The sequence below is a fragment of the Echeneis naucrates genome, chromosome 3 (assembly GCF_900963305.1).
Source record: "Echeneis naucrates chromosome 3, fEcheNa1.1, whole genome shotgun sequence".
Lineage (NCBI taxonomy): Eukaryota > Metazoa > Chordata > Actinopteri > Carangiformes > Echeneidae > Echeneis > Echeneis naucrates.
Genome location: NC_042513.1, coordinates 4,716,024 through 4,740,789, shown reverse-complemented (window position 1 = coordinate 4,740,789; position 24,766 = coordinate 4,716,024). Strand labels below are relative to the sequence as shown.

General features: G+C 40.8%; 1 protein-coding gene across 1 annotated transcript; it reads right to left on the bottom strand.

Annotated features, from left to right (window-relative positions):
- Positions 1 to 800: 800 nt before the first annotated feature.
- lmo1 (LIM domain only 1) lies at positions 801 to 23,709 on the bottom strand. The gene is made up of 4 exons (XM_029498402.1): positions 23,603 to 23,709; positions 9,916 to 10,129; positions 2,645 to 2,770; positions 801 to 1,266 (listed from the first exon to the last, which is right to left on the bottom strand). Exons 1-4 carry the CDS (start codon positions 23,622 to 23,624, stop codon positions 1,161 to 1,163), a joined length of 468 nt encoding a protein of 155 aa, XP_029354262.1. The 5' UTR covers positions 23,625 to 23,709; the 3' UTR covers positions 801 to 1,160.
- Positions 23,710 to 24,766: the final 1,057 nt, after the last annotated feature.

Here is a 24,766-nt window from a genome sequence, read left to right as displayed (position 1 = left end):
TATTCGTAGCAAGTGTTCACAGAATTATTTTGTTGCAGTAGCATTAATGATATATAAAGAACTAGTTTCCAGTGTCAAAAGTAAGTAACTCCTTAATTAATTCATACAACTAAAGTACTAAGCAAAATCATTATCACTTGAAGAATCAGCTAAATATTTTACAGCTCCACCACACTTGGTATATTTTGGGCTCTAGGTGTGTGTATCAGATTAGGACCTCATCAGATAAACAGAGAGTGTCACACAACTCCATTAACAGAGTCTTCTGGGAAAAGTACTTTTTAATACAGTTCTGCACCTCTGTCACTGATGAGTCTCAATGAGTTCAAACTCAATGAGCATTTATTTTGTCTCTAATTTATTTGCTGTTGCATTTCATTTCCAGGCCAATTCACCCTCTCGATTCCTCATAATCAGATGGCAATTAGTGAAGCTTGAATTACAGAGAGTGCCTCAGCTCAACGCACTCCCTTTCAGAGCACTTGCATGTTCCCAACAACACAGTTTGGAGAAGCATACTTTTATTCCAAATCTTATTTAGTTTATTTTAAACAGCATTTCTAATTCCATCAGAACTCTGCAAAATGTAATAAAACTTGTTTTGTTGCATTATGTTTTGAAGGAGTTCAAATATATCTTTCTCCTGCAAGGCTTTTTATGGCGTTGCAGTTTTTAAAGACATGATTACATATCAACATATGGGCCAACCTCCTCCAACAACTTTGGTTTTGGTACAAGAGAAAAAAACTCACTATGAACATTTAAGAATCTTTAATTCACACTAGTAATAAAATTGCATTACATTTCATAAAATAAATGTTCCAGTTTATATATACAGAGAAAACAGACTGTACATACCCTCCAATGAGCCATTTCTAAAAGAAAAAGAAAACAAACCTGAAATCAATTTCACAAAACATACAAGCAATACAGTGCTCAGCTAAGCAGACACAACTGTACATCAAAATTTGTAACTGCTCAGTGTTGGGGTGTGGGAGGGGCAAAAAGTTGAACATTTACAATACAGTCCTTAGGGACTGATAAAGGGGTCTTAAAAAGTATTGCAGGCAAGCAGACAGACGCTTGTCTTTTTCCAAGTGCAGCAGAACATCCATCTTGTGTAAGGTGTGGAGCCGATTGTTGCTGCCACGAGGTTCCAACTATTGAACCTGCGTCTCAAAGCTCCCATTCAGCTGGCCCTCCTCATAGTCCATTTGACACAAAATCATGTTGTTTTTAAGGAAAAACTTGTCCCCGACGCAAAACCTGTTGGCAGAGAAAAGCAAAGACACAACTGTTAATGAGAACACAAAGACGATCACTGTTGGCATTGGGAGTTAGTGGTGCGTGGATGCGTGTGTGTGTGTGTGTGTGTGTGTGTGTGTGTGTGTGTGTGAGCATGATGGCTGGCTGCCTCCACTCTGCTTACTGGCAGAAAAAAACGTAGCATTTCATATCAGAAGGTAATGGGTGATTTTGTTTGATTGCACACATTTAGCTCAAGACATTTTACCTAACGCACTTTGACACTGTGCCTCGTTAGATGCAATGCCTGTTTGATTGTCATCATAAATGCACAGCTTCAAATAAATGTTGATTCAGATCCTATCCTTACAGGCAAGCAGACATGGGCACTGGCACCCAGTGAAAGACAGGTCAACGCTCCTCGGCCTGGCAAAAAAAGCTCTGGCACTACAAGAGTTTCCAAGGAAACTCCTGCCACAGGGTTAGCTTTTCATGCATCAGTTTGGTTCCAGTGCTCGAGCATATTTTTCATCTAAGAGTCAATTGAAGAGGGAAAATAACACATAGCAGTCTGCCCTCTAAGCTGCTGTTTGTTTGTGTGACACAGTGCAGACAGCTTCATAATGTGACTGAAGGGGAGCGGAGATAAGAATATAGGCGAGCATAGCTTGGCTTTAGTAATGTGCCAGACTGGTAAAACAGTCACGGCCATGGCAATACCATGCCAGATGAGGCCTGGCTTCATGGCTGCCAGCTGAGGAGAGAGACTGCAGTCATAATTCTCTTACAGCAGGTGTTCACTATGGTAACTGAATTTGGCCTGCAGAAGGTTAATGGGCTTGTGCTGTGTGGAAGAACAGGGTCACACCACCCCTGACAAGCATGCAAAGGACGTTCTGCTCCCAGATTTGTGCCATTACTGACAGTATGTTAATGGGGAAAAGCAATATTTGGGTATGTCATATTCTATGCACATCACAGCATAGGCTTTGTGATCGCTTCAATTTCATAACAGCTTCTATCGCTACCGAAACACTTTTTCACACCTGTGTAGGTCTGGACTTCCGTATGCAGCAACATATTATGTGAGCACTTTATTTTGGTTGCTTCTATACCTCATAAGAGCTTATTTTAGTTCCCCGAGGCTTCAAAGATTCACAGGCCTAGGGAGAAAAAGGACGCAGCACCGGCAATATTTCACAATAGAAAATAATTAGCAGGGCTTCAGTCAATCTTCAGTCTCACAAAGTGTGGTCTATATTATAGGGGAGAAAAAAAAAAAGAAAAAAAAAAGAAAGCTGTTGTCCATTTTAAGACGAGCATGTTCTTTTTGTTTATATACTTGTGTTGTATATATACATAAAATGCTGTGTTGTGCTGTTATGATCCCCATTCTTACCTCTGGTTACAAAGCTGACAGGCAAAACAGTCCAAATGGTAAACATTATCTCTGGCTCTCATCACCATTTCAAAGGCTGGGATCAGTTTACTGCAGGCTGCACAGTTCCCCGTTGTACCGAACAGCCTGAAAGACATAGAGCACAGACAGATTGAGTGAGATTAACCCACCTTCTCTTTACCTTGATGTGATAAAAGAGCAAACAAAAAAAATGCACTGACAGCAAGAACAATAGCACAAAGATCTGCTGCAATGGAAAGAGAAATGGGACAAAATGGAAATGCGTTGAATGCAGTGCTCAAATCTTTCTTGGCATCCACTTGCATTTTTGCTAATGCGAGTTACACACATGGATCTTAATTCTTGACTAACAATCTAATTAAAATGATCACATGGTTTTAATCTCCTTCTTCAAAGAATTTATCCCTTGCTCATTGCAAAAGCAATGAAAATATGTCTGAGGTGAGCCATTTGAGCAATCAAAAGTTTTGTGCTTTCAAAACTAAAATACTTAATGAGTCTACTGTATCTGCAACCTAAGCCAGCTGTATTTTTTACACAAGTAATGTTGTCATGAGTTCAACAAGACCTCAGTTACAAGGATTCAGACCCAGTCTTTCTCCAGCTTCCTGTTTCAGTCAAAGTGCAGCCCGAGAAATTGATGGTAAATGTAACTTTGAAGAGTCAACGAAATATTTTACGCTGACCATTTTCGCCACTCAAACCTTTCAAATTTTTTTTAGGCTCATTAGATAAGAGCCAAATGATAAAGGTCACAAACAGAGAAAGGAGTTACTGATGTAGATCTCCTCAAAGCAAACGAAACTGAAATGCTTTTCCGACTCAGATTTACATTTTCATTTTCCGAGCGCCTGCCCCCATGTTTAATTTGGAGATTCTGAGACATAGATTTGTATATTCTGCAGCAGGAAAAGGGCTGTTTCACAGCTTCGCAAGAGAGGATAAAGCAACAGCAGATTGCCATTCCAACAGTATGTTAAACACTTTTCCGCAAACTTGTAGGGCTCAGACAGAGGAATCATTGTGTTGATATTCTGCCTCGTTTATGCTAGTCCCATTCAGTTGCTTTTACCTTGTTAAAGAAAACGTCTATCCAGCAGCACTACTTCTAATTAGGGGCCACTGCCCCAGAGGAGCAGGAAAGACAGAAACAGAGGGAGAAAGGCTGTTATGTTCCATGAGAGGGATTCACAGAGTGTTAGAAAGAGACATTGTTACAACTGCTTCCTGTTTCAGTAAGAAAAAGAAATGAAAGAAAACACCCCCCCCACACACACACACATACAAAAAAAAAAACAAAAAAAAACACACACTACATGCTCTCATACAGTGGACATTTGCTACCTACAGAGAGCTCGCGTACAAAGTTGTTGGTATATTTCTTTCTTTTTCTTTTTTTTTTTTTTGCTTTGCCAAAAACTTTTTCAGTACACATTCAGAATTGATCCAAAAATGAACCAAATATCAATGCTACAGACACTGACCATTTCAAGAAGACATTAGTTTCTGTAAGGGACTTTGAGCAAGCACGATTAGGCATTCCTGACTCCCTGAGCTTTCAACGTATTTTATGAAACTGAAGCTCCTTTAATTCAATATTCAGCAGAACTTCTCCACCCTGTTGAACATAACCTACAGCCTCGCACCTCACTTGTCGTTGTGGCAGGGTCTGTTCTAGGTTTTAACACGCAAGCTCTTCTGGAGGAGTCACGCAGTGTCTTTCACTCCCTCAGGGAACGGAGCTTGAAAGGAGCCTACAGAGACTTGGTCACTTCAAGAGACTTACATGCATAGACATATAACAGCTTGTAGGATTATTCTTACCCATCTCCATTCCACCCTGCTGGGCTGTGGACATGGTGCTCACTTGATACATACAGGTTGTGAAAACGCCTGGTGGGGAAGCCCAGCTTGCTACTGACACTAAGTTCTACCTTCATTCAAAGAGGTGAGGCATCAGGGCTCTTTTTTAACCTTCCAGCTATATCTGTTTTTTCCAATCCAGAAATCCAAATATTGTAGGTATAAGCCATTTTCTGCTTTCTTGTGACAATTTTTGAGCCACACCTCCCCAAGATCTGTTTACATATGCAGCTCCAGCTATTCTCGGTACGCAGCATTTTAACATCAGTGGCATGGTAGAAATACAGGACATTTGTATTTATTACTTCGTAAAGCTGGGAGTGAAACAAAAGCAAATGTAGGAGTTAAATTATTCTAAATGGGTTAATATATTTGCAGCAGCACTTTGTTTAGTAAATTTTAAATATTATTTCTCTAAAAAAATTTTAATTTTATTTTTGCACACTTGACTTTTGATTACCCAAACAAGACACACATTTTCTGCAGATAGGCGAGGCACCTTCTGGGAAGAAATACAGTATGTTGAGTGAGTGTGGTCTCTCTCTAGATCATTCTGGCAGTCTTTAAATCACAAAAGGATCCACTTCTTCATTAAAAGAAAAGTTCTATATTCACCATAACATGAGCTGTTGAAATGTAGGAGTGCACTGGATATGGCTGTGTTCCACTCACACAATTCTTCAAGTGATGTGTCTGGGTTATAATGCGGCATCAACATATGGCTTAATTGACCTCCTCTTGCTAAAAGGAGATTACAGCCTGAGAGAACTGTTCAAACACATTACACTCTTCTCCTCCTGCCCCTGAAATGCTAAAAGCAACTAGAGTTGAGCCACCACTGCAGCAGTCTCATGAGTAACAGCTGAAGGGCACCGCATATAGTAAGCAATGACTGTTTCACACCAAAGCATGATCAAGAAGAACTGTATATTAAAGGGGATTAAATCTCATTTGAGAGGGTTATAGAATCAGATAAACCAGAACCAGAAACCAGAAAAAGTCACATATGATTTGGTTTTACCTAAATGCAAACATGGATTCTACAAAAAACATACACAGTATGTACAGACAATAAAACCATGTTAGCACGGTTGCTACACTATTTTTTTCCTCAATATGCTTCACAGCACTGAAACAGTACCTTCAAAGGATTACCTTTGAAAACATTTATTAATTTCATTTACAATAGATTTTTTTTTGTTTGAATAGACTATTTTCTGCAGGATTCCCACGTATTGTTCTGGCACATGTCCTGTATTGTAGGAGTGCAGTGGCTCATGCACTTCAATTTCCCTGGTCATTTGGATTAAATAAAGCAATAGTCTCAAAAGGAAAGTAAAAAAAACTCTCCACTAACAGTTTTGTTCCCAACATTACTATTTAAATGGCTGAGTCTTTGGAAAATACATGAATATTCTCCATAAATCCATCAGGTTTTGTCAATCTATTATCAGCAATGTAGCAAAGTTTGAAGCATAAAAAGTCTTGTTTTAGAAGAGATGCTGCGTTATTTAAATGGATTAGGGTGTAAGAAGTGCTGATTTGGATTGCTCCACGCAACCTGTAAGTGAAAAAAGTGAAAGTGGTTTTTCAGGAACTTACAATGTTATTTGCATTTAAATATAATGTGTCTCATTTTAATAGTATTTACTTGTTAATTGAGCTGAAAATATAATAGTTAACAGTAAAAACTGACAGTTGTATTTTCCCATCATCCAAGGTCGGAACTTCTAATGTTTTGTTTGAAAATTAAAATGACTATCATTAAAGTGATTGCTTAACTTTCAAGTATTTCATTTTAATCATGCAGGGTTTCAAAGCCATAATTATTCTAATTTAACTTTATCTAATTATTGAATGCTGTTTTGTAAATAATTTAACGTTAGTTCACAAGTTCTTCTAATGCAAATGATGCATTTTTGGTAGCTTGCCCTAAAATCTCGGAATATTATTTATGACAACACATATCTTTACCTAATCGCTGCTTCATACAGTCTTCAGCACGGTACTGTGGTCTCCTGAAAAAGGCTCCTATTTTGGGAGTGAAAAGTTTAACTTTGTGTGCTGATGCTGGTTGTTGGGAGCAGAGTTGGATCGCATGAGCATGAAAGAATCTCGGCTCTTCTTGCTCTGTTATTGGGTTATTACAATGGGTCTTTAGGGAAAAGAGGGTCCTCTTTAGTTCTTTCAACTTCCAGCTTTGCTAACTTCAAACTGTTAAAGCTCCTACAGTGCATCATCTGCGTCTCTCTATTTCCTCAGACTGGCCTGTGGCTCTTGAAGTTTCTACCTGTTCCCTGAGCTCTTTGAGACCTCCCTTCCTGCTCAGGGTTTGTCAGATTTCATAAAAGGGAAAGCTGTTAATGCATGCATAGCATGTTCTGACCTTCCCACACAGTTGTGTTTTTTTGAAAGTGTAAACCCTTCTGTTCAGATCTTTTTTGTCCATAGAGGAAAAGCAACTGTTGGAGGAGGGAGCAGTTGTTTTACTTCGTAAAGTTGTAAGGAGAAGACAGATTTGAAAAACAGTCACATCCAGATGGAGCTATCATCTTGCCCCTGCTATTTTGCTGGTTTGTGGATAACTTATAATGTTCATTATCTTTGAAACGTTTTCCTCTTACAGTTAATTATACCCCATTTTGATAAGCTGGTGACTATTATGTCCTCTCTAATATATGAAATAGAAAATTAAATGATTTCAGGCTTCAAGTCGTGATGATCACACCATGACTAGATTGTCAACCCTCTGGTGAAGTCGTTTGATCCTGGGCTCTGGACACACAGGAAATGTCAAATTAATCTATCATTCTCCATGCTAATATACCACTGTGGCCAAGACGCTAAAGACAGTTTTGATACAGTGAACTGAGCGTCCGAGAGAGTAGAAACTGAATTCTTTTGGTGGTGAAATGCTTTGGAGGGCACGGGAGGACATTGGCTGAGGTGTGTGTGCATTTTAGTGTTTGCGTGTGTTCAAGTGTAAGATTCAGGAAAGCATGAGTGCATTCAATAAGTTGTTAATGCCACTGAAGGACAATCACAGATGGAGCTCCCATAATAATTAATATGAGCGTGGCAGCGTTCCAAACCTTGGGAAATAACTAAAGTGTGTTTGATCCACCCGCTTGTCTTTAATCAAGTGCAGGAGGCTAATTCAGTGTGCAGATTTAACTTCATTACTGCAGGTGAGAGGAGCCTGTGTCTTAGTACACAGAAAAGCAGGAATGAAAAGGAAACTGGCAGGGGATGGAAGCTGCATCATCTACTCGCAAATACTCTGGTCTCTCAAACTGCCTCTTCTCTATAAGCAAGGCAAGGTTTTTAATTTGTTCCATAATAGAATTCATCTCAAGCATCTCTAGCCATTAAGTGTTCTGCATTTGTCGCAGGCTAAAGAGCAGGCGTGTGGGATGGATTTCATTAGGCAAAATGGGCCAAGAGGAGCACAGAAAGCTCTCTCCTCTTACTTTCCACTATTTTCTTATTCCTAACTCTTGCCATTCTCCTTTTTTCATCGCTTCTCTGACCTCTACGTCTTACTGGTCTAATGTGTGAGAGAGCTTTTCCTTCTTGCTTCACTCTGCCAGTTAGACACTTATGGCTTTAGGGTTCAGGTTGCTTTCCTTTCAGCAGATGTATTTTCACAAGTGAAACTCTCAGCTTCATAATTTTTGCCTTCTCTTGGTCATTTACTCATTTATTATTACCTCATCTGCACCATCTGCCCCTTTCCTGGGGCAACATCAGGTCTTAGTGGACCTCTCACTGCATCTTAAAAGCATTAACTGTGGGTGGGAACTGATGGATGGTAATGGTCTACCTCTATGTAACGTCCCTAAGCGCCTCTCAAGTGGGCTGTGGGCTTCTTTTAGGTCGCAGGGAAAGCTGCAATGAAAGTAAAATTTCATCAAGATCCACCAGTGTGGCAGGATGGAAGTTGGTAGCGGGTCTATTTGTTGTGATTTGAGTATCCTGCTCCTTTTAATTTCTTCTTACAAATTTGAGTAAGAATTTGGTTCAGGCCTAAGTGGGTAACAGAAATCTGGGGGAGATATCAGTGGGGGAAAGGAGAAACAAGTAGACAGGAGGAGAAAAGAGAAAGAGATGGGGGGCCTGGGGAGTTTAGTGCAGGGAGGGACCCGGGGCTCTGGCATCTCTAAGTCAGCCCCAGAGGGATACCCTCTCAGATAAATGGGAGGACCTAATCGGGAATGTGACTTAACGCCTAGGAAATGGTCATGTTTAATTTAACAAGCAGATGGCATGGCATCTGAATGGAGGTGGGGGTGGGGGCGGGGCACTGGCGAACATTGGTGAAACAATGTGTCTGCCTGGAGGTTTCTAACAGCCCTACAGCTCTGATACAACGAAATGGGTCTCCTTCATGACAGAAGCCCCCCAGACTCATGTAAACAGGAGAAGAGGATGTCATGTCAAGTATGCCACAAAGACACCACAAAAACAAACACGGCGTGGTTCAAATGTCACTTAGCTAAACTGACCAGCATGTTGTCAGCATAAAATACAACAAACTCACCGAACAAGATTGAAAACATGTGAGATCTAACACTACGAATATTTCACTGACAAAAATGTTGGTGCGTGTAATGTATGATGAGCTTTAGTAATGGGACTGGATTATGGTGGAGGTAAGAGCAGTGACACAAGGTTTCTGAAGCTGTTAAGAAAAAGTTTGTTTGTTTTTTTTCATTGGTTGTTGCGGATTACACAAATTTGATCACTTCATATAGGAACTTTATTTCTTTTTTTCCATTCTTGCTTTAAAACAGACTGTTCTCTGCAGGAATGGTACGAACAAGCAGTAGCACCTGTTTGGAACGGGTTATTACTGATGATCACTTTTTCTGTTGCAAATGACAATCAAGTATAACCTGCTACTTATTTTTAAATGCTGACTCTGCCCCTTTTTCAATGTTGATGCAGTGAGAACAGAAAGAAAAAATGAAATCATACAGTGCCTATTTATCATCTCTCTCTTTTTTTTTTTCTTTTTTCTTTTTTTTTTTTACAAAGGCAGAGATGTGCTACTCTAAAAAGGCATCAAATGTCCTTTCTTTCTGCCTTGGCAAAATGCTCGCGTTCAAGTAGCCCAGAAAAACATTACCTTCTGCTGCATGTAAGCTGGAAACGAATATGACACCAAGCCCCTATACATTAGGTTTTAATGTGATTTGTTATTTCAATTGATTTAGTCTAATTGCTGTCTTTGTTTGGAAGACCTAGGAAATACTTAGTGAGAAACCAAAGCAGCTGCTATTAGGAGAATAAAGAAACCTTTGTTATCCTCTCGTGTCATAGCTCTTGGCATGTCATGGCTTGGTGTTTGCTGTGAGTGGAGAAAGGTGATTGTGTGTCTGTCTTGCCTCAGGTAGTCCCTGCGACAGAGGATGAGGTTGGCTTTCGTATAGAGGGTGGAGCCCACCTCCCCCAGGCGGCAGTCACAGCAGGCACATTTGAGACAGTCCTCATGCCAGTATTTGTCCAGGGCCTTGAGCAGGTAGCGGTCTTTAATCTTGCGATTGCAGCCAGCACACCCCTTCTGTTTCCCTTTGGGCTGGACGGAGAGCATCGGCACACCTGTAGTGATAAGGAGAAAGCCATGCGTGATTTACGGCCTAGGAACACGAGTGACTTTTCATGTTCTCTTTTTGATAAGCCAGCTGCTTCTCGAGGCATCTAAGCCCGGCCTTGTGCACGGCCACAGCACACTGCCTACCTGCTTCATATGCATTGAAGAAAACATTCTTCCATGTAGATAGGCACATGGGTCACATTGGACTACAAAGCTCTGACTTACTGGCTCCGCTAAGAACATGCTGTAATACAAAAGTTACACGATCACTTGCAGCAGGTTCCGGAGGAGGGGTGGGGTGGGGGGGGGGTTAGTCTGAATAGTCTGAGGATAAAAGACAATGTTTATTTAGCTTTCTGTGGTATTTACAGCGAGCTGTGTTGTATGTTGGTTATCTGCCATTTCATCAAAGCCCATTTCACTCAACTGTCCACGGCTGTAAAAGCTCCTCTTGGGCTTTGTTTGGTATAGATTAACATTAACCTTTTAAAAAGCCTCTGACCACAAAAACGTTGCTACCAGACCCCAGTGAGATATGTTATGGCCTAAGTGCCTTTTAGCATACACTCACTCACTGTGTTTTTATACACACACACAGGGACACACACAAACGCAGGCTCACACACACACACACATACACACCCACATGTGCACACAAACCACAACCACACACACAGTGTTCCCTACTCAGAGCATTACAGCCGGTCCTCCTTTTACACTTATCTGTACTCATGTGTCTGCAACGAGCGAGTCTAAGTTACCAAACTCGCAAATTGCCCTGCTGTCACGCAGGTCCCCTTTAAGTGTGCCTTTTAGCCTCCTAAAGGACAAATAAAGTCCATTTAATAACTGCACTAAACACTAATAGTCTATGTGTGGCTGACATTTGTGTTTGGACTAAAAGCCCCCCTCAGGCCACTGCTGGTACAGAGGCAGGGGCACGCAGCTCCCCTCTGTAGCACTAACAGGTCTGCCACAGCTGAAAGCACAAGACAACAGCTCTTAAGACACTCTCTCACACACTGAGCTATTGATCTGTCTAAAAGAACACACAGTGGACGCCACTTGCCACTCTACTTTCAAAACACATTTCTCTCTCAACTCAAAAAAAAAAAAAGAAAAAAAGTAGACACTCTTCGTCGCGGGGGATGAGGCCAGCATTTGTATGTTCGGGCATCTCTAAAGGCCTATTTTAAATAGATGTATTCTGCGTTATAAATGAAATGTCACTATTTTACTGTTAGACTTTTAGATATACACAAGTACTTTGTGTCCAGAAAAAGTAAAGTTTTTACTTTCATTTCTTTCCCGGTATGCACAATAGCAACAGTGTAATGTTGCTATCATAATGTCAAATGTGAACGGGGTCCCTCTGTAGTTAGATGTGCTGCTTGACTGTTACTTCTGTGGTTTTCTCTGTGATAAACACAACGTCAACTGGCAACAAGGGATTGTCTCATTCTGCAGTTTTTTTCTCCGCTAAGCCTGTCAAGATTGCTCTCTTTCATAAAAACTTTACACTACTTTTCAAAGGTTTTCTGTGCGATTTGAAAAGCATATTTTTGTCTCTCAAATGAGACCCCCCCCCAACACATAGCAGACACACACACACACACACATCTGCACACATAAATAGACTCACAAAGTATCTTATTGGATCCAGATTTGCTCTGCAATTTTTGGCCATCCACCCATCAATAATGCTATGAATGTAATATAATTAGCATTTCCTTTTTCAAAAAAAGAGTTGAAAGAAATAGGAGAGCTTGTTAGTCAAATTTATGGCTTTGGTTTATATGTCAGTAAGTGCTCCGGTGGTGTTGAGCCGTCTTATTTCTTTATCAGAAGTGGAAAGGAGAGGCTAATTGGTCCAGTACTGGTGATGGGAGCCATCAATTAGTGTTCTGCCAGCCCTCCAGCTCCCCCCTCTCCCCCTTTCCCTACTCAAAACAGGCCCCTTGAAGCTGGCACATTAGGATCACAAAACCTGCTATAAATACCAATGTTCAGTGTAAATGAAGCTAAAAAGCTTCAAATTCAAACCACACTGGATAAGGGTGGACTCTTCTATCTGCATTTCATGGCTTGTTAGGGGAGCTCTCTCCAGGTATGCCAACCGTTCTCGCCTGACAGGTTTCTACAGAACTAAAAACATTCTTAATGAGGAGAGGGAAAACGCCTATGTATGTCTATGTGCGTCTGTGTACGTGTGCTCCAGCACTTGTGCAAAGAAACGAGTTGCTGTAATTCCTTAGGGGATCACAAAAATCTTCAATTTGCCTTTTATGACACCTAATTAGTTATTCTACTCAAAATCTTTGCTTTAAATAAGAGAACTAATTATACAAAAAGGTCGTTCCTCCACCTCCTGAGAACTACTCCTAATTGGTTGAGGCCACCACCAGTCACACACTAATACAACATATCACGTGTGTGTTTTACATCACTTCTGAGAAGGACAATAGTTAACCTATCCTTGAATTCCATGTAAGCTGCTTGCTCTCTCCGATTGGATACACTGTTTGATTAAAAACACTGCTCAGCATCGGCAAAGCGACAACAGTCTGTGTCTGAGTGCAACTTAGTCTGACATTCATGTCTCCATGCATAGGCCCTGGTCCTCCAGGCCTGGCTCAAAGAGAGATGTCTCATTTGGAGGAATGTCAGATGTCTGCCAGTATTCACATTCAACTGATGCCTCATTTTTGAATCCATTGCAGGGAACAAACACGGGTTTGATGTCTTCGACCAAAGCAGCCTCTGGAAAACCGTTTTAATGGTAGTGTAGCAAGCACTAGCTCAAAACGACTAAACAAAAAGCAGTGGCAGAAAAAAAATAACTGTGTAAAGTAAATGTCTTTTCAATTCCCTTAATGCCATGAGACATTTTCTTGCACCTGTCACCACTCCTGGCGCTCTGTGAAGCTGTTGTGTACAACAGAACCTCCCATGCTTGCCACCTCCCAGAAAGAAAAGCTGCATTATGAAAGGAAGCTGCAGACCTGGAGGCAGCCTCCACTTAATCCAATCCATTTAACAGATACAAGTGCCACTGACCTTCCAGTGTCATTTGATGTCACCAAAAGCATACCTCTCCACATCACAATTCATTCTCCAACAAGGGATGCATTTTACCCCTCAAAGTGGAGAGACAGCACTTGCCCTGCCAAATATCCTTCCTGAGAGGGAATTTAATTTGCCATTAGCATTGTGTGTAAAGGCCTGTCATCTCTCCGTTCTTCCATCCATCTACTTTCCTTAAGATTGTATCTTTCAAGAATATGTACAGTTAGTTTTTCTCTGCCCAAGCAGTCTGTCAGAGCATGTATTTTCCATTATAGAGATAGCATCCGATTTCTGTGTTACCCCATTTAGACTTCCGTTTTACAGCTATCAAAGAAATCACATCAGCCTGATAACCTTTTTGATATATTTAAGGTTTTAAAAGAGAGTGTGCTGTTTGGAGCACTCGAGGAAATGTTTGAAAAGTAAAAAAATGGAATTATCAAGTAGACCTACATTTTCACAGCTCCTTAGACAGGCGAGTGTGAAAAGAAAGATGATTTGCACCACACTCTTTTTCATCAAAACTAAAAGCTTTGATGAACATAAAAAAAAACCCTAACAAAAAAAAAGAACAACCCCCCTCAAAAAAAAAAACAAACAACCCCCCCCCCCCCCGAAAAAACAAACAAAAAAAAAAAAAAAAAAAAAAACCCAAAACAAAACAAAACACAACAACCTAAATGTGCATGTGCTTGAAGAGCAAGCTCCAGTGATATAATACATGCACATGGGTTTTCTCTGAAGCCTTAATTGGCCATTATCAGGCATGATGTGTCATTTAATGGGGACTAAAGGACAATTGCTTAGTATCTTGTAATCAGCTGCAATGAGGATAATAATAATAATCATCATCATCATCATTTTTCTGCCATTTTACAAATTGATTCATCAACTAATCCTTGCAGCCATACCCGTCACAATATCTTAGTGATGTGTAGTTTTTTATTTGTGACTAACAACAAAGACCTGTCAAAAACTTACATTGATGTAATTAAAAAAGCAAAAAAGCTGAAATTTGAGAAACTGGGACCAATTATTCACTTGAACAGTGATTGAACTAATTAGTCAATTATCAATCAAAATGCCACATTATTGGTGTTGATCAATGGATAAAGTTATCAGTAGCAGTTTCATGTCACTAATTTTAAGTATTTCACTCTATAAACTCCTACACTACACTAACACACGCAGGGTGTCAACAGCAGTGCTGAAAATTAAATCACATTAAAACTGACTTGCTGTTTGATCGATTTAAAGCACTAAAGCATGTGATGGGGACTTTATTGGTGGATGGGGAAGTAAAGGATATACGAGGAGGAAGGTGGGCATTCAAGGAAGTTGAAGTTGACCCTGGGTGGGCCTCCTCTGAGGGGCCTCCATAATTACAGCTCACAGCAGCAACAAATAAGAGAGCGAGCCACCAGCGTGGTGAATACATCGACTGGGATATTCAGGGAAATTAGATACTACTGATTGTATTTATTGGAAACGAGTGCATTTGCCTCCTCATCAGCTCTCCCATCATCTGTTGATGCAAAACACTCCTACAAAGGACAACTAGACACTAATGCTTTAGAAAGAATCTGTACTTCACTGTGATGCAGTTATTTTATAGCTCCTATGAAAGGTATAAAACATATAGAGGGAGAATTGCCTAAATTATACAAAATCAGAAATGGTTCTTATACAAAGCCCTGAGGCTTCACGGGCTGATCTAATCTGCACCAATGTAAATGCTGTGGCCATGGCAGTCCCAAATAAAACTTGACCCTGGGCCAAGGTGTCTGCCACCAGGGTTAATAGGGATCTCATGCAGATGTCCTGCCATTGTGTGCATGAATCAGCCCCTTTCACTCAGTTTCCGTCATTGCTGTAATTGAGCCCATAGATACATTTCTCTATTGCCAAGACAAAATACAAGACATCTGGTAATAATATCAGCTGGAATAGACGTCAGCTGAAAGCAGACTGATGAGTGTATTCGGAATGATAAGCACAATAAAGGCCACTGATTCAGTGACTGATTAATGTTCCTCTCCTTCACAGGAGCCTATGCAAGAAGTAAAAGATATGCATGAAGGCTACTCTCAAAGAGTAACACACAGACACACACTCTCTCTCAAATTTGGTAATTTCTTACAAGGCCCAAGTCAGTATTATGTTTCATACTGACAGTTTTTTTTCCCTTAAAGTTCACTTTAAGAGGATTCTGTGTTACTGTATTCCACGCCACATTTCCAGATGGTTGTGTATGAATGCTTGGGTCTGTGAGGTGATTTCTGGGACTGTATGCATGCTATGATTATGACATAATTAACACCCAGAATATTTGGGGAGGAGAGCAGACAGGACCGGTGTGGATGAGGAGGGGACTGTTCATTAACAAGATGCACTCTCTCAAACTTTGCAGCTTGCGGTGGCTAATAAGCCTGGTGAAACGGAGTCCAGCCGTCCCTTGCATTGACCCTGGCACTGACCAGGATAAGGGAGGGTTTTGTCTCCTGGAATAATTGCTCTTTTCACATGTTACAAGTGTCCTGACCCCCACAGTCGGCAGCCACTTTCCCTACCATAATTACTCCTGATCCGCTCCAAATGAGTCAGCTGCATTAGGGCCGCAATAACACTGGCCCAGCTTCAAGCGCGGCATGGGGAGTCTCAGCAGAGCAGCCTGGAACAGGACTGCTTTTTCTCCAAGCCCACGGTCATTTCCATCACGTCAGAGGTGCATTTCTTACACTTGAAGTCAGCACGAAGGCCCTGGGCCCTTTTCTGAGGCTTACAGAAGGCATTGTTAACTCCTGGTGCTCACTACTCACTGTGGTTTGGCTGCAGACTCCATCCCAATTAACGGAAAACTTCATTAGGGTGTTTTTTCCACACTTTTCAGCCCCCTATTATTTTTAATTTATTCACATGGGGTTAATTAAAAGAAATGTATCACAGCGATATGCAACAGCTTTCTAATTAAATTCATTGCAGCTTTTTTTCAAGACATGAAACTGGCAGAGTTTCCAAATTATTACAGACGGCGACTTGTTCCAACACTTGGTTTCTCAGTAGTAGGGCGAGATTAGAGCTCTACTAGGTAAACTGTCAACAGCAGAAAAGGAGTGAGAGATGATGCAAGAAAATGAGACTGACGGAATGAGATGAATGAAGAAAAGCAGTAAAAGCACACATATACATTGTTTTATCATGCAGGAGTACCCCCCAATAAACCCAAGAGGGCTCTTTAAGGAGGAGGACTGTCAGCTGGCAGAGCAAGGAGGGGATTTGGTGTTACAAAAAGCCAATCAAATGTGGACATAATGTCGGGCTTTGCCGGTGGTTTCTGTTTTCTGTTGTTTTCTGTTTTCAGCTTCAGAAAATTTGTCGTTTTACCAATTTTCCACTGATGTGCAGAACGAGGGAGCAGACTCATCTTCAGTGTTCATACAGTAGATCTGAGATCAGAGAGTCTTGCATGTGAGATTATATTTAAAGGAATAATTTGTCTATTCCAAAATTATATTCTTTGAACTTTGAAGAAGAGACAAAACAATCTTATCTGCTACTCCAGGATTTCTGGGAGGGGGATAAAAAATAAAATAAAAATAAAATTAGACCTGCCACACACCTTCTGCCATTCGGAACAGAATAATGCACAAACACTTCTTGGTCCACATTAAAAATGCATTTAGAGAGGAATAAATGTAGCCCTCTAAAGTTTGTGTCACTCCTGAGGTCAGGGCGTGATGTACAAAATCCTCCCCACTACCCGGCAATTACTGCACACTTATTATTTCAAAGTATATGCCAGGAGACAGGTGTGCCATTCAGGGTCCTCAATGTGTCAAAAATGGAGGGGAAGAAGGAACACCATACTGCGGTGCACTGTGTGAAGCTCTTTAATGTTGAATAATGCAAATACTCTACAGGGGGCAGTTATTTGGCAGCACAGCCCTCTAATGTCATTCAAACACCCACCCCCACACCTGATAGGGTAAATAATGAGGGAAGTTGGTTTGGTGCAGTTAGGGTCGGGGTCCTCATGGCGAGCGGGAGTGATGTCATGTGGGATGGTAAACTAAACCGTTCCACGTAGTAGAACCCATCTTAGGATGTCCAAGAGAGGAACAGTGGATGATGTTTGATTAGAAAGATGATTTCTTTTTAATGAATTCCTTTTAACAGTTTTAGATTGCCTCGTAATTTAAAGTGACCCTATTTCCTCAAGGAGTTATTCTTGCTGCTGGCTAAAAAAGAAATGGCAATTCAACTGGAGAAGGAGTGTCAAATAATTTGAAATACAATGAAATGAAAAGAGATGTGACTGGAATGGTGGTGAGGTTGAGAAACAAGTTTAGGTAAATGCTAATTTCAGTGGGAATGTGTGTGGCTGTGTACGGCTGCAGACGTAATAGTTAAAAACTGATTAAATGAAGCACTTCAGTATCCCAAACCTCTTCGACTACCTTTAAGACGCAAAGAACTACCCCTTTCAATCACAGACTTTAATTAGCTACTTACGATTTGATTTAGAGAAGGTCATCCAGTAAGACATTAGTTCTCAGCATAGATGGATCTTATTTAAGAGACGGACCCTAGGCCTTTCTATTTACCAACAAGATAGCAGCAGTGTCTTAAGAGAGTGTAAGGCCTCCATCCTATTTTTCTCTGGATTCTTGTACGCAAAAGCAGCTGAGAAGACTTTTGATTTGGTTGCTTTTAAAAATAAAACTAATCGAAAAATTGTTTATTTGAAATACACAAGTCTGTATATGAAAAGACAAACCTTGGAAGCTACAGACTTACAAAATAGTGGTTACCCAGGAAGATGAAAATTGTTTATGGGTTAAATGCTGCAAACTGCAAACATGCTATTACACTGAGAGTATGCTTATCCAACTGTGAAGGCAGATAAGAAGTCTCAAAATCATAACATGTCTTCGTTCTTACTTAAGCTACACTCAACCTGCAGAAAATTGAACACAGCAAAGGGAGTAAAAAAGACAACAGAGTGAAGCAAGATTCAGAGTGTAACAGCCCCACTAGCAGCCCCTAGAGGCTATTCTGCTCCTTACACCCCTACAAGAACAAAGTGCCTTTCATTAAACAAGCAGCATTGGCATCCTCAGAGCCACACACTCACATAGGCAGGGCCAAAAACAAATTAAAATACATCAAGGATGATCAGGACTTTGGCAGATGGGAAATATGGCACTGACAAGAATTCCTGTTGGTGCTGTGATGTGTACGCTATAGAGAGCTTACAACAGGCCAGCTCAAATAGTTGACTTCTCAAAAAACCATATTAGCACAATAAGACAGTATTATATTTCTGCAGATACTTCTTCAAACCAATAACCACGGATACAAGCACACAGACGCTTGTGCACGTTGTCACCTGCTCTTCTTAAATGTGTTGGAAAAATACCAGCAGTCCAAAATGTTTACTGCTATTTTTGCACAGACATATATACTTAAGCAAGGTTGATAGATGGCTCATTAGTTTATAGCAGACATTTAAGCACAAACATGCCAAAGCCATTTAGAGACTTAGGGCTAATGTCTCCATTACACAGCTTGTCCACCAGTGCAAGCTGACAAGTTTATTTTTTTTAACTGTAAAATTCCCGCTCCTGTTTAAACAGACTATCCACAGACGCATTGACACACAGATACGTACGTACAGCATTGCTTTTTATCTAACAAACACGCAAGGATGGACTGCTTCTTCATTGATTAACGCTGAACTCTGGCTTTCACTTGCATAAAACAGGCAATTTATAGTAATCGTTTTAACATACTTGTGTGTTTTTTCTGGGTCTAAAACCATCTCAAATGCATGATTTCAGACACTTTTGTGATGAAAAGTCATGACAGTTCTGTGTAGCACAGTTTATCTCAGAATTTCTGAAACTATTTCCTTGTAAACGTTATGTGTAAAATCCTGTGTTATGAATATTTGAGGTGCTTCATCTGCCCTGGCTGCGTTTAGAAAATTTACTTCACAAAGAGTTTATGTTGCATGAGAGTGTAACAGGTGACATGTGGGTACAGTATTAAGGGTTTTCTTCAGTAAAGTGGACATCTGGTCACCTTAGCAGTTTTAGTGTAGTTGGTAACATCATGGTTTTAACATCAGCTTCTCCCAAGAACTTTGCTGCATCCCTTTTTCCCATCTCGCCTGTCTTTTTCTATCAAGCCTACTCTGTCAGAATAAAGGAGCAAAGCAAAGAAGAAACATTAAACTCTGCATGAGAAGTGGTAAATTGGCGAATAAATAACTGGGTGTGTAGAAAACTGATGATATGTTGCAAAGGGTTTGTTTGTAGGAAGATCAATGTATGAATAATTTTTCACCCGCATCAAAATGTGGCATCATCGCCAGTAGCTTTGGGATGTCAGTCTCACAGTGACAGTGCCAGTGAGGCTTGCCTCCGACAGGTCCAAGCAGGGCACTGTCCGTTCCCTGTGATGTATGTGGAAGTCGGATCTTGTTGTGAAAATGTACGGATGATAGCATGTCTAGCATATTGCCTCTGGAAATAATAAAAGAGATGCTCTTACAGCTCAAGAAGCCATAATTTAGTTTGTGTGCCCCACTGATGAGTTCAGCCATCTACACTGAAAGCAGGTGGGTGCGCTCACTAACACGTGTCTCTTAAGTCTTAATTCAATCCCTTTGAATTGCGCTTAGATTATGGAAGATGATACAGATCATCCACACTTGAAGATGTGAAACGCTAACGTTTGATAAGGATCTAGAGGTTTAGTTGTGACAGACGAAATTGTTTCCAGCGAGAATTCTACATTTGTGAAATCAGAAAGAGATTAGACGGAATTTACCACTCAGCTAAAAATGGCATTAATGTGATTTAGTGTTAGTTTTTTTCCCCTGTGCATCACTAAAATGAGAAAACCGCTTTAGTAAAACATGGATGAACAGAATACAGAGGATACAAATAAAATTACATGTCAACGCAGAGTAGATTAGATTTTTTTCACCTCTATCAGACAGGCACGTATTGCTGATATTGCAATGCAGGTTTTGTTAATATTTAGTCATGTGTATGCAAATGAAAAAGGATCCTTTTTATGCATTAATTGTGTGCAGATTATAGTTCGTGTAGCATTTTAAATCAGACACAACTGTCTCCTGACATTTGTTTAAGACAAAATTGGAAAAACAGAGCCTAAACAAAGCAGGTGCCTGAAATAAAGCTTTATAAAAAAAAGATAAGTGACTTAAAAAATATCAAATGAAGCAGTGTGTTTGTAATATTTTTCAGGGCCCTGAGCACAAAAACCAGACGTAATTTCAATATTTGAAATGGGCAAGTTTAATTTTGAAGTAAGAGCAAACCAATAAGCTGAGAAAATAGCAAATACAGGGGAGCAAATTGCATTCCCTTGTAAAAGTGAAAAGACTTAAGGAACATATAAAAGTAATCTCCAACTGGAAATTAGAAATCAACCCTCAGAAACCAAATAACAGAAAAGAAATATTACTGTCCACTTTCTAAATCAATATAACATTGCTACAAGACAGTATTACCATGGTAACACCGGTAAAGAATGAAGCAATTCTTATTATTTCAAAATAAAAATCAGAGCCTGAAGCCCAAGTTTTATTACAGCAGCCGACAGATCACCAGTCTGTTTTCATCTGAAGCATTGCTTTTCAATCACATGCTTTATGAATGTACAAATTTCACTGGACAGGATGATAACAGGGTCGTAAATTAACAGGCATAGGTAACCAGAAATTTATCAGTAGCTGGAGGATTTTTCTTCTGCTCGGGTCTCTAAAGAGTATACTGTGGTTGTGTTAATGTTCAGCAAAAATATGTCTTCAGTGTGGACCCACTTTCTTCTCCTGCAGTTGGTATGGAGGAGGAGGAGAAAAAAATGCCTGGGTTGCATTTTCCTCTCAAATTAGCCGCAAATTGGAACCTTCATATCGAAAGATGAAATAAAATGTTGACACAGAATATTTTGGTACATGTGTTGCTGTTCATTACTGACTATGACCTGAACATTAGGTCATTTCACAGAGCAGTGCCTGTAATCCTTTTCCAGTCCTCCTCCTGGCTCACTAACACACTGCTTTACCAGATATTGGAAAAGCATGTTGTTACTTAATGACCGCATCACCTGAGAAAATGACGATCACTTTGACATCAGTATTGACTTTTCTACACTCTTGATGTACAAAGAGACCACGAAACAACACAAAACTATCCTGACAACAGTTTTTAGTTTGAGACCAAAAAGTTAGGATGAGTGTTATGACTAACGGCAAGTTTATCTTTCATTTGGGACTCTTAATATAGTGATTTGTTCTGCGATTTTCTCAATGAAGAAACGATAAGGGGGCACAGACATTTATTTCTGGTTACTGCTAATATGGCACAAATTGTTGCAGTTTTCTGAGAGAAGTCAGAGTTCAAAAACAGTCTGCCAAGCAAGCAGCAGCATTACTTTGTTGCCAACTAGCATCGCAGCCTTTGAACGCGAGACTAGACACATTGATGATCTGTTTTATGGGACACACAGGGACTGAAATATGAACACTTAAGCAGCACGCACAAACACACACTGGCATGATAGTGAATCAATCAAGAGAAACAGAGAGTAATCATACACATACACTCATGTGGCCACCCAAAACATCAGCCCGCACCTCCTCTCCACATACGCACACATTTACTTGTGCAGGCACTAAGTGGATACATTAGACAAGAAGGCTGAATTGACAAGCCTATAACTTTAGAGCCAATAAACGCTAAGAGGCACCACAGTGAAAGAGACCGGATTCAAGCAGCTCTGTTGACAACCTGGCCAAAATGCTGGAGCTGCTGGTCGGGCCCAGCAAATAAAGGGTGAAGCTTTTAGGCAATGAGCAGCAGGTGATCTCAGCTTTTCTGCAAGTCCTAATGCTCCTAAAAGCCACTCTCCCTGGTTCTGTAATTGGGCATCAGTAGTTAATGTAGTATTGACTGCATTACATGCTCCTGTGCATCCTTTCCCACTAATGCCATTTGCATCACCTTGTACATTTACCATATTGCTTAGCCAATAACTGTTAAAAGCAATCTGAATCATGAATCATATAGGGAACTTTTAGCTAGAAAGACATCCAACGGAGACAATTTACAGTTGAGTTAATTTGGGTACATTAGCAGCACAACATGGATTCGGCCAGACAGACCAATTTACAACTGCCAAAATCCCTTTATTGTTTTTTTTTTTTTTTTTTTTTAGATGTGTAAGTGAGAGGATGCTCTGCTAAGAGATATGAAATATCCATTTTCAAACAAATAATGGGTTACAGATGCAACCATCACTTTATAAACAGAGGGGGAACCCTGGATAAACTCAATGTAGCCTACTTTAAGAAGCAGCACAAAAAAATGGGTTCAGGGTTAGTGGACGTTGTCATTGTGCATGTCAGCAGGTGGTCTGAATAGCCAGAAAAGCCACCTTCAAAATAATAATAAATAATAATGACAGAAAGGGAAACATCGGAGAATAACTTTGTGTAAGGTCACACCAAGAGATTAATACTATATATTGTCTCCATTTCATTGTTAGTTTCATGTTATATAAGCGTATTTAAAATCATGTATACTGAGCACCATTTGGACCTGGATGTGATAAATTCATGCTCATCTCAGCATCAGATTAATCCAAAATGGGACTTCATTAGAGGCGAGTTTGATTTAAATTAAAATTAATTAGATTGCCTCACCCATTAACCTAAATACATTGAAATAGATAAGTAATGCAAGTAGGCCTGTTTGGATGGAGAGTGAGTGAACGTTGCATGGCCCTATCCATAATTTGCAATCAAGTTAAAAGCACTCTGCTGTCATCTCCCATCCTGTGCTGATGTCAAAGGCTGCTCCACGAACTTCACAGACGCAAAAAGCACTTAGAGGAGGAAAGAAAAGAGGAGCCACATGCACTGCAGCGTCTGTGGAGTATCCTCAAACTCTGGCTAAAAGCAAACCAAAAAAAAAAAAACAAAAAACAAAAAAAACAAAAAGCAACAACAACTAAAAGACAAATCTCCTCCAAATACAGAAAACTCATCCAAACTAAACTGCAGTTTGACGGTGGAAGGCTGTATTTTGCGTTAAGTGCAGCCCAACTTCGCGGTGCAGAAAGCAGCCGCACTATTCAGGTTCGGTCGCCAAGGACAAAAAAACAGAAAACAAAACCAAAGTGAAAAACAAGGAGAATTGTCGTGATTAAATGGGCTGTAAAACGCCAATACAAAGCGGAGGCTGCGGGTGCTCCTGGTCCGGGGCTCCGGGAAACACTTAGCGTGTAAAATGTCAGTACCCCCCCCCCCCCCCCCCCTCACCCCCCTGCACTCCTCCTCCAGGTTATCGCATCCTCCGGCCGGAGATGTTACTCACCCTCTTCCTTGTCTAACACCATCGTCCTGAGGAACGATGAGTCCTTCCCCGGGCGATCCGTCCTCGGCTCCAGCAGGCTGCTGCTCCGCTCGGTGTGCTCTCGGCTGCTCCGGGAATCGGCTCTGAAACGCGCGGCTGACTAGACTGAGCCTCGGTACAGCAGAAAGCCTGGAAAGATGAATTACCGTCTGCACGTCCCCCCCCCCACCTTCTCCTATCAATAAGAATTCAAACGGCGGAATACGGCGATATACGCGGCGAGATCCCCGGATCCGGACTCAAGTGTACAGCAAATAAATAGCGTCAAACAGCCTGGGTCGCTCCCGATCAATTCCATGCGAATGTATATTTATTTATGTATATAGAAAAAAGAAGCACAAAAAAACACAATGAAAAGCGATATAAATCTTAGTGTCGGCTATCTGTAAGTGTGCACACACGGACGGATCAGGCGCTCAGACTGAACGGCTGAGCTCTCCTCGCTGTTAATATCCTCTCTTTCTCCTTCTCATTTGCTCCGAAACGGCAACTATATTCAAACAAATCCAATTGCAAATCTGACAACTGCTAAAAGCAAACTCACGCCGCCTCTTCCCTCCAGTTTATGTGCCGCGCTCGCCTCCGCTCCTACTGAATAAATGCGCGCAGTTTCCAGAGAGCCTCGGATTCCCCTGTTAATTAAATCAATTCATTATGCTCAGATCTGATTAGCAGCCCTTCCCCCCTCTTTGAATCAATTATTCAATACACAAACATAATTGCTTGTGCCAGAGGTGTCTAAGTATTAGCTTATTTAACTCCAAGGACACTAATTACCCCTAGGGCAAGGGAACTTTTCTCATTAATTCTGACAAAACACAAAAGCACAGCTAAGGGAAAGTGAATGTGTGTGTGTGTGTGTGTGTGTGTGTATATGTGTGTATGTGTGTATATGTGTGTGCGCGCGCGCGCGTGTGACTGGTCTGCCTGCCAGTCTGAATGTGCTTGAGAGAGGGAGCAGCAGCAGGAGAGCGAGCGCGTGCACGCCAGGTTGTATTGATGCACGCGCACAGAAAGAGAGAGAGAGAGAGAGAGAGAGAGAGAGAGACATAGAGGAAGAACGATGATGCTCTATCAGTGCCTGATACTGTTGGAGTCAATCTAAAATGCGCTTATTGTGTTTCG